At 68.2% G+C, this 10,317-nt stretch overlaps 1 protein-coding gene across 1 annotated transcript in view; it reads right to left on the reverse strand.

The window, feature by feature from the left end:
* AURANDRAFT_62995 (hypothetical protein) overlaps window positions 1-3,029 on the reverse strand; it is a gene marked incomplete at both ends in the record, with an annotated part of 4,240 nt that extends 1,211 nt beyond the window's left edge. The window contains 3 exons of the mRNA XM_009037657.1: window positions 208-450; window positions 533-546; window positions 876-3,029. Coding sequence (XP_009035905.1) covers window positions 208-450; window positions 533-546; window positions 876-3,029 — 2,411 coding nt within the window. The remainder of the gene's footprint in view (window positions 1-207; window positions 451-532; window positions 547-875) is intronic.
* Window positions 3,030-10,317: the final 7,288 nt, after the last annotated feature.

Genomic DNA, 10,317 nt, shown 5'->3' on the forward strand with positions numbered 1-10,317 from the left:
GCCCTCGCGGGCAGATCCGGCAGAAGTCCCCGGCGGTCGCGTCGAAGACGCGCGCGAAGCCGGAGTAGGTCGCGCGGCACTCGCGGCACGCGACCTGCGGGAACGAGACCATCGGCGGCGGAGCCCCGGAGGGGCGCGCCACCTCGGCGCGCGCGAGGGCCAGGATGCCCATGTGCTCGGCGGTGGTGGTTCGAGTCGAAGGCGGACTTGTTGACGGCGCTCGCGCTCGAGGACTCGCCCGCGACGATCGTCGTCACGACGAGCTGCAGCGCGGACGCGTCCTTGACGAACGCGCTCTGGAAGGCCGGGTCCTTGTCGATGACGACGCGGCGGGCGCGGCGGAGCCACGTCACCGCGTCCTCGCGCGTGAGGTGCAGCGACGTGCCGCGCAGGGCCACACAAGGGGCCGACGGGTGCGGGTCAGGGTTCTTGGCCGACGGAGCCCCGCACCTTTACCCTCACCCTCCGGTCCGAAACCCTTACCCGCACCCGTTATCACGGGTCCTGGGAATTTGGGCACCCTTACCCTTACCCGCGGGTGGCACCCTACCAAAATCCTCTAATTAAAAAAAAATATATATGGAAACCGCCGAATTTGGATTCGGACGCGCAAATTAAGCTGCTTTTGGATCGACCCGACAACCTGGCAGCTGCATTACACGCCCTCGAACGGAAATCAGGAGGTCGGCCAGGCGCGGGACACCCTCGAGGGTAAGGGGCGTCCCTCGCACCCGTGGCTTTTCGTCGGTACCCGCACCCGTACCCGAGCCAAGGGTTCTGGGAATTTGGCGGCCCCTCACCCTTACCCTCCCGAGGGTTTCGCGGGTTCTCGGGTCGGCCCCTCGCCCTTGTGTGGCCCTGGTGCCGCGCTTGACGCGGTGCGCGCTGTCGGCCTCGAGCGCGAACGACGCCGCGAGGAGCGCGACGCGCGTGAGCTGCGCGTCGACCGTGCCGGGCCCGGTCTCGACGATGCCCAGGGAGTTGATCGACACGAATGTCTTGCCCGTCGCGTTCCGGCGGTTGCCCTGAGGGCCGCCGTCGGACTCGGAGTCGGACTCGCCGTCGAACCACTTGCCGTTCCAGTCGATGTTGTCCTCGTCGGGGTCGTAGTCGTCGTCGCCGTCCTCGTCCGAGTCGTCCGAGTCGTCGTCGCCGACGTGCCGCCCCTCCTTGTAGATGAGGAGGGCCTCGATGTCCAGTCGGGCCTTGGGCCCGAGACGAGGACGACGACTCCCGCGGCCCGTCGCGTTGACGTCGTCGAGGTCGCGCGCGGTGGGCTCCTTGACCTTGACCTTGGACCGCTTGCGCTTCTTGGGCGGCGGCAGGTGGCCCGGGCGCTCCGGGCGCTGCTTCGGGCGCTTCCGCTTCTTGCTGCCGCCGCCCGTGCCGGAGAGGCCGCCCGCGTCGCCGTTGCCCGCGTCGCCGTCGTCGTCCGCGCGGTCGTCCGCGCGGTTGTCCGCGCCCGAGCCGCCGCGGTGCTTGGGCGTGCAGACCAGGGCGAGGCCGAGGTCGTCGTCGCCGGCCGGCGGCGCGGAGCCGTCGCCGTCCGGCGGCGCGTGGCCGCGGCCGCCGCCCGCGCGGTCGTCGTCGCCCGGCGTGAACTCGTCGCGCGGCGCGCGGTCGTCCTCGCCGGCGCCGCCGGGGCGCTTGGGCGCGCCGGCCAGGTCGTCGTCGCCCTCGTCGTCGCCGCCGCCGCGGTCCGGCGGCTCCGGCGGCGACTCCGCGTACCAGACGCCGCGCTCGAGGATCTCCTTCTTCTTCGTCTGGTACTCGTCCGTGGTGAGGAGGCCCTCGTCGAAGAGCGCCTCCGTGTCGCGCAGCGCCTGGGCGAGCGCCGGATGGAAGGGCGTCGTCGGCTCCTCCGCGGGCAGCCGCGGTAGCGGCACGCCATCGTCGAATTCGTCGTCGGGCGGCGGCGCCTCCGCGGCCGGCTGCGGCGGCGGCACGTCACCGTCGGACTTGCGCTCCTCCGACGTCGCGTTGTTGCCGAGGCCCGATTCGTCGTCGCCGCCGCCGCCGCCGCGGTCCGGCGGCGTGGACTCGTCGACGTCGTCCGCGCGGTCGGGCTCCTCGGCCTCGGGCGCCGAGGGCTCGACGTCGTCGCGCGCGCGCGCGGGCTCGACGGCCGCGCGCGCCGCCGCGAGCTTGGCGAGGGTCTCGCCGACCTTGGTCACCTTGTCGCCGAAGATGCGGGGGATCGTGCCCTTGAGCGCGGCCTCGAGCGTCGGCAGGAGGCCCGCCGCGGCCTTCGCGGCCTCCGCCGCGACGATGCCGTAGTCGACGGCGGCCCACGTGAGGCCGGTGGCCGCCTCGACCGTCGCGACCACGGACACGTCGCGCCAGATCGCCGGGGCCGCGGCGCGGCGGAACGCCGCGGCGAGGAGCCGCGCGAGGTCGCCGCGGCCCGACCGCGTGGCGTTGAACGCGATCTGGGAGAGCTGCTGCGTGTTGAACTCGTCGATCCGCGCCGTCATGTCGACGGCGAGGAGGCCGACGACGTGGGAGTCGTCGAGCGCCTCGTTCTTGAGCGCGTGGACGAGGAGCTGCGCGAGCGTGCCCGCGGGCGCCGCGGCGAGGACGCGCGGCGCGCGGGGGGCCGCGGCCTCGACCCGCAGGGCGGCGAGGGCCCGCGGGAAGCCGCCGGGCTGGGTGATGTGCCGCAGCGCCTCGGCGAGGGAGATCTGCTTGGCCTGCTTCGCGGGCTCGTCGTCGTCGCGCGACCCGTCGACGCGCGGCTTCGGCGCGCCGCCGCCGCGGCCGCCGGTCTTGTTCCGCATCGACGCGCCGAGGCCGCGGCCGCCGGCCCGGCCGCCGCGTTGCCCGCCGCCGCCGCGGCCGCCGTGGCCGCCGCCTCGGCTCTTGGCGACGCTCGTGCCGCCCTTGGCGAAGCCCTTGGCGAAGCCCTTGGCGAAGCCCTTGCCGCCGCCGGCCGAGGGCACGTTGTTGGGCGTCGCCGCCGCCTGCTGGCGTGGCGGAACCCGCGGCAAGAAGCGCCGCTTCGGCTTCTTCGCGGGCGGCGGGTCGCACATCGCAAGCGGTGAGCCGGTGCCTAACTCGCTCAACCTCGCCGATTTTTTCACCGAATGTGATTTTAGCTCGGACGGCCTCGGCCCGGCCGCGCAGGGCCGCTCTCAGCATCTGCGTCTGCGTCCACGCAGCCGCAGCCACGTCTACGTTTAATTCTGCGAGACGGCTCTTTTACATGGTCGGGTCGCGCATGGCGCGTACGATCCGCGGCGGACCGCGCGGCGACGGAGCGATGACCCGTCGGTTGTTCGGACGATTCGGTGGAGTTGTTTAGCTCGGCGATTTACCGTGGTAACTCCAGGCTTGACACTTAGATCCACCTCTACGTCAAGAACCGCGCCGCGTCCGTCGACGTGTCGCCGACGGGCCCCTCGAGCAAGCGGTCCAGCACGACGTTCAGCTCCGTCGAGCAGAACCCGCGGGCCGAGCACCAGCGCCAGCGGGGCCACCGGGCGTCGCGAATCAGGACCGCGGACGACGACGCGCGCCGCGAGTCGAGGTCGTCCTTGTCGTGGCCCGTGCCGTCCTCGCCGTCGACGACGACGTAGACCGCCGGGTCCTCGTTGAGCAGGCCGTCGTCGGCGTCGTCGTCGGGGTCCAGGCCTATTGTTCGCGGGGGTCGCGGCGGGGGCGGGCGAACGAGACGTACCGATGTCGACGATGAACAGCCTCCGCGCGACGCGGTCGCCCTCGCCGAGCGTGCGCAGCGCGAGACGGCTCGAGAGCTCCAGCGCGCGGACCGTGTTGATCAGCAGGGGGCTGTAGCCTACGGATTTGTCGTGACGTTCGGTCGGGTTCGCGTACTACTCACCGCACTCCTTGACCGTGTTCTTGATCGTCGAGATGCGGCTCCTCGCGAGGACCGTGCGATGTCTGCAAGGGCGCGGCGGTCCGACGGCGCGGGCCCGGGGAGCGACGAGGCTCTCGCGCGACCTCCGCTCGGCGGCCGGCGGATCCCCCGGACGAGCCGCGCGAACACTCGAGACGCCGGGAAAACGCACTCCCGCCGCATCGCGCGCATGTTGTCGAAGGTCAGGAAGATCTGGGGCTGCGCGGGCCCGCCGGCCTTCTCGATCGTCGACCGCCGCGGGTCGTCGAGCATCGCTCGGACCTAAACCGCGACGTCTTCAGGGCGCGACGTCGCGTCGCAAAATGATGACGCACCTCGCAGGCGCCGAGGAGCGTCGAGAAGCCGCCGCGCGCCCCGGAGGACTGCGCCCAGCGCCGCGCCCAGCCTGCGCGCCCGGGCGCCCGCGTCGACGGCGCGACGACGACGTTCGACGAGCGATGAGCGGCTTTCGAGCGAGCGGCTTTCGAGCGAGCTTCTCGGCGAACGATGGAACGACGCGCCGCCGAAGGGAGCCGCCCACGCGCCGCCCCAGAAGAACAGGACAGACGCCGCCCAAGGACGGGGCTGCTCCTGGAGCCGCTCCTCCCAGTCGCTCTCGAGCAGGCTGTCGCAGTCCAGGCCCGAGGCCCGCGCGGCGAAGACGTCGCCCGTCCGGAGAAACAACAAGATCACGCGGACGCAGTCGTCGTCGAGCGGCAGCCAGCCCATCACCCGGGAGGAGCCCATAGACAGAAGATCTGGTGCACCGTATCCATGCGTTTGAAAGCTTGAAGTCTGAGAGCTTCGGCCGCTGTAACTGTGCGCCGCCGTGGTCGGACAGCAGCAGTAGTGCGACGACCGGGTCCGCGTCGCCAATAGAAGATGTCGACGGCTCGAAAACCGTCGATGGTGAAGACGCTGCCCGTGTTCTCGCCCATCCCGCCGCCGAAGAAGGAGCCCGCGCACAACTTCCACCCCATCCAGGAGTACGACCCCGACGGGCGCCAGGACGTGCTCGACGGCATGGCGCTGACGCTCGCCGAGTACGTCGGCGCCGCCGGCGCGGCGTCCGTGACGTTCGGGAACGAGCCGCGGACGTCGCCCGGCGCGCGGTCGACGTCCAAGAGCAAGGTCCGGTTCACGCCGGGCACCGCGGGGAGCGACGGCGGCCTGCTCGACGGCGAGGGGCCCGTCGTGCCCGACAGCAAGGCGCTCTGGCGCATGCCGCCACCCGCGGCGTTCTCCTACGACTGGAAGTTCGACGCGCCGAAGCGCGTCATCGTCCACGGCGGCGGCCGGCGTCGGAGATGTTCCGAGGCTCCGTCAAGCCGAGAAGTCGTTTCCGAGAGTTTTGATCGCTCGTCCATGCACTCGGACCGCCGTCCGGCGCCGACGTCGGCTCGAGCCGCGCGCGGCGGCGCGCGCGGCCGTCGAGAGGCGTTCCGTGGAACGCGCGCGGCTTCACGCCGTCGAGAGGCGCTCCGTGGAACGCGCCGAGGCCGTCGAGAGGCGCTTCGTGGAACGCTACACTCCGCCTCGTCCGGAGCCCGCGAACCCGTGACGTACGCACCTGCGCAGGCGTCGACGTGAACACGAAGCGCGAGACGTCGATCCTGACGTCCTCGGAGACGCCCGCGGCGACGTCGCACCGCGAAGGCGCGCTGCCGCCCATCGACGCGCTGTCGCCCGTGGAGCGGAAGCGGCGGAAGCGCATCGAGCGCAACCGCCGGAGCCTCCGGACGCCCTGGCTCCCGTCCGCGGGCCACGTCCGCCGCGCGCCCATCGCGCCGAACGGCGCCTACCTCTTCCCCCACGCGAGCTCGTCGCTCCTGGCGAAGTCCTGCAAGCGCCGCCGCGACCGGAAGCTGAAGGTGGAGCTGCGGGTGGCAGTGTCTGTTCTGGGCCGCGCGCGCCGCGGCGCGTCGCCGCGGGCCCCCCCCCTGGAGTCCTCCCGGGAGCCCCTGGCGACGCGCTTGACCTCCATTCTCTCGCAGGCGAGCGCTCGAGCGCGACCTCGTCGCCGACGCGCCCAAGACCCACACGGAGAGCGAGCACCGCGGCCGCATCATCGGCGACATGCTCGACCTGCGGGAGGAACTCGTCCGCACGATCGCGTCGCCCTGGGTGCCGAGGATGGGGCGGTGCCGGTAAAGATGCGTGTGAAGCTCGAGGCGTGTACAGCTCTCGGGTGAAAGAATTGAGAGCTCCGAACGAAATGCACGGAGGGCGAGTTCAAACATCGAATCTGGAGCGATTACCCCAGCAAATCAAAAAGTAGCGCCTCAAACCGACCAGAAATGGTCGGTGTTTGGATACCGGCCTAGGTTCCCCTGGGTTGGTTTCACAACAAGGGCTCCACCGATACCTCTCGCAGTTTTGGCCGAGCGGTCTAAGGCGCCAGTTTAAGGCACTGGTCTTCGGGCGCGGGTTCGAATCCCGCAGACTGTACTTATTTTTTGCTCGTCTACACGTCCAACACCCCCCGACGACGGTCGTGGTTTTTTTTTTGTTTTTTAGGCAGGCGACGACGCGGGTGGCGATTTTGCTCGGTCTCGATCGAGATGGGCGTCCTCCAGAACCTCTCTCGTGCCGTGGAGCCGGCATACGCAGCCCGTGCGCCGCCCAAAGCGGCCCGCGACACCCTCATGATGTCCTGCGACGCACCGCGCCGGCCGACGGCGTCATCTGAGCGCTTCAGTCGCGCGACGCCGACGATTTGGAGCACGGGAGAGCGCGCGGGCGTGCGTTTGGCGCTGAAAGTCCACGAAGTTCGCCGAGACGTTCACAGAGCCTACACCAGATGCAGACCAACGCCTGGGCCGGTGCGGGCTCGTCCCCGACGCCGGGATCTCTCGTCTCGCGGCGCGTCGGCTCGGGAAAACGCCGTCGTTCCGGCGGCGCCCGCGCCGAAGCTCCTGAGGTGCGCGGCGGGCGTGGACTGCTTCGAGAACCCGTGCCTCGGGCGGGAGCCGGGGGCCAACGGGTGCGGGCTCGTCCCCGACGCCGGGATCTCTCGTCTCGCGGCGCGTCGGCTCGGGAAAACGCCGTCGTTCCGGCGGCGCCCGCGCCGAAGCTCCTGAGGTGCGCGGCGGGCGTGGACTGCTTCGAGAACCCGTGCCTCGGGCGGGAGCCGGGGGCCAACGGGTGCGGGCTCGTCCCCGACGCCGGGATCTCTCGTCTCGCGGCGCGTCGGCTCGGGAAAACGCCGTCGTTCCGGCGGCGCCCGCGCCAAAGCTCCTGAGGTGCGCGGCGGGCGTGGACTGCTTCGAGAACCCGTGCATCGGGCGGGAGCCGGGGGCCAACGGGTGCGGGCTCGTCCCCGACGCCGGGATCTCTCGTCTCGCGGCGCGTCGGCTCGGGAAAACGCCGTCGTTCCGGCGGCGCCCGCGCCGAAGCTCCTGAGGTGCGCGGCGGGCGTGGACTGCTTCGAGAACCCGTGCCTCGGGCGGGAGCCGGGGGCCAACGGGTGCGGGCTCGTCCCCGACGCCGGGATCTGTTCGTTCTCGAGTCCGAGAAGCGCGTCCGAGCTCATCAAGGCCGCGGCCGCGCGCGCCAAGGCGGACCCGGACGCGCCCGAGGGTTTGCCCGTGGACATGGCGCGGAAGACGCACAAGGGCGCCAAGGGCGTCGCGGGCGCGCTCGCGCGCGCGCAGCTCGCGACGGCGTCGTTGGGCAACTTCGACGCGATGCGACGACGCTCGAGACGGGCATCTAATGCGCCCAGTGGTCCACGGACGGCGACGCGCCCAAGGGCGTCCAGGGCATCGTGTCCGGGCTCCACGAGAAGTCGGACCGCGACCAGCGCGCGCTGCTGCGGCCGCGCCGTGACGACCGCCACCGCGCGCGGCGGCGACGCGCGGACGTTCTGCCTCTGGGCCCTCTTCGGCGCGGGCGACGCGCCCGACGGCTGCCGAGCGTGTCGAATTGGTCACTGGTTCCATTCTTCCTCACTGTCTAAGGCGCCAGTTTAAGGCACTGGTCTTCGGGCGCGGGTTCGAATCCCGCAGACTGTACTTTCTTTTTTGTTTTTGAATCTCACAAACTTTTTTTTTGTCTCGCAATCTCACAAAACGTCCTAGTAACGCATGTGGGTTTTTTTTTTAAGGATTTGGGGTCTACACAGTCGAAAGCGACTGCGTTTCACGCATGCTGTTTTTTTTGTGCGAATCCTGTCGTTTGCCACTCGCAACACGATCGCCCAACCCCAGTTCGCGCGCGCGAGCTGCGTCTGACGACGCTGCACTAGTGCGCTGAACGCGCGCCAATCGCGTTCTCGAGAATGAAGTAGCACTTCACGGTTATTTGGACGTCTCGAAACCGTTTTCAGAATCTAACAAATTTGCGCGTTTTCGCGTGGTGCGGTTCTGGCCGAGCGAGTCGAATCGGTCACTGGTTCCATTCGTCCTCACTGTCTAAGGCGCTAGTTTCAGGTACTAGTCTCTTCGGAGGCGTGGGTTCGAACCCCACGGACCGTATCTTTTTTTTTGTTATATGGAGGTAGGTGTTTTTTTTTGTTTATAGAGGTAGGTGTCGTGTGGTTGTTTTCGTTTGGTGGTATTAGTATTGTGGGAGTTTTAGAATGACACGGTCGGCGGCGAGAACGGTCGGCGGCGAGCCCGCGACGGACGAGACGGCTCGAGCGACGACACCAACGAGGTCGACGACTACCACGAGTCCAAGCGCGACGAGTCGGCGACGCCCTACGAGACGGCGGCCGCCGACGAGCCTGATCCCGGCCCATGACGGCGCACCGTGACCTCGAGCCGACGTCACCCAGCGGCACGGCGTCGCTCGACGCCTGCGATGCCTACTACCGCACGCCCATTCACTGGTTGAAGTTTCCCGGACCCCGCCGGACGCCGCCGGACGCCGCCGGACGCCGCCGGACGCCGCCGGACGCCGCCGGACGCGCGGCGCCGGACGCCGCCGGACGCCGACTCAGGACCTGAGCCGGACGCCGCCGGACGTCGCCGGACGTCGCAGGACGCCGCCGGACGCCGGCTCCGGACGCGAGTCCGGACGCGGCCGGACGCCGACGCCGGGCTTCCGGACGCAAAGTTCCAAACCGGTCCGCCCTTTCGCCTGTCTCCCGTATCTGCCCATATCTTTAAGATATGGGCAGATACAGGCGACGCGAAGCCCGAGACTTGGTCGACCGCGATCCGACACCCGACTCGGAGCCGGACGCCACCGGACGTCGCTGGGCGTCGCCGGGCGTCGCCGGGCGCCCGCCGGCTCGGCGCTGGACGCGGAGTCCGGACGCGGCGCGGCCGCCGGCGGGCCGCGACTCCCGGCCCGGCGCCGCTCGGCCCGGGCGTGACGGTTGAGGCGGCGCCCGGCGGAGCGCCACGGTCGTCGCGGCGCGTCGACGACGGCGGCTCCAAATAAACCGCCGCTCGCTCTCACGACACGCATTTGTGTCGCGCACAAGAGGCTGCGGCGACGGCGAGACCGTGAATCTTTCCAACTAGGGCCGATACAAGGATCGACTCGATCCTGTTTTGCCAAATCAATCAAATTCGACCAAAGCTTGTGTCAAACGGCGCGAGTTCGGGTTGGTGGTTCTAGACATTGTGGCCGAGTGGTTAAGGCGATTGACTAGAAATCAATTCCCGTTCGATTTTCAGCGCACCGCGCGTAATCCGTCCGAGGGTCGCAGGTTCGAGTCCTGTCAATGTCGTTTTTTTGTTGTTTTTTTTTTGTTTTGTTTTTTTTTGTTTTTTTTTTGTATTGGAGTGGTTTTTTTTGTTGTATTGGAGGTTTGAGTTGATGTTGTTGTAGTTTTTTTTTGTATTGGAGGTTTGAGTTGATGTTGTTGTATTTTTTTTTGGGTGAGAGTGTTATAAAGTGTCAAATGTAAGTTGGGTCACTGGGTTGATGTAAGTTGGGTTGATGGTACGTGCACAAAGGACAATGTTGCTTTTGTGCGCTGCGACGGACGACATTTAGGTCTCATGCTATGACGCTGCGACGAAGAGCCGTACGACAATGACATCTACAACACCACCAAACTCGAACAAACACCGCAAGCTCCCACAACAACCTAGGATCAAACAGCGACGCACCATAACACACAAAAAAACGCAAAATCGCCCTACGACGACGACGACGCGCCGCTCGTCGCCGAGATCAAGGATCGCGCGCGCAAGGCCTTCGCGCGCAAGGACATGCCCGTCTGCGACGCGCTCTACACGAAGGCCATCAAGACGCTGCCCGACGCGCCCCTCTCCAGCAATCGGAGCGCCGTGCGGCTCACGCTGGGGCGAAGGAGACACTGGACCCCCGGCCAAGGTTGACAGAGGGCATGGAGTAGCTCCTCGCGTAGCTCCTCCTTCTCCGCCGCCGCCGCGCACCAAAGCGCCCAAAACCACCACAAAAGGCCACCCAAGAGCCTCGTCAACACACACACGCACTAGTCGTCGAAGCAAAAACACCAGAGCACACCACAACAACAAAACCCA

This window comes from Aureococcus anophagefferens (assembly GCF_000186865.1).
Source record: "Aureococcus anophagefferens unplaced genomic scaffold AURANscaffold_6, whole genome shotgun sequence".
Classification (NCBI taxonomy): domain Eukaryota; class Pelagophyceae; order Pelagomonadales; family Pelagomonadaceae; genus Aureococcus; species Aureococcus anophagefferens.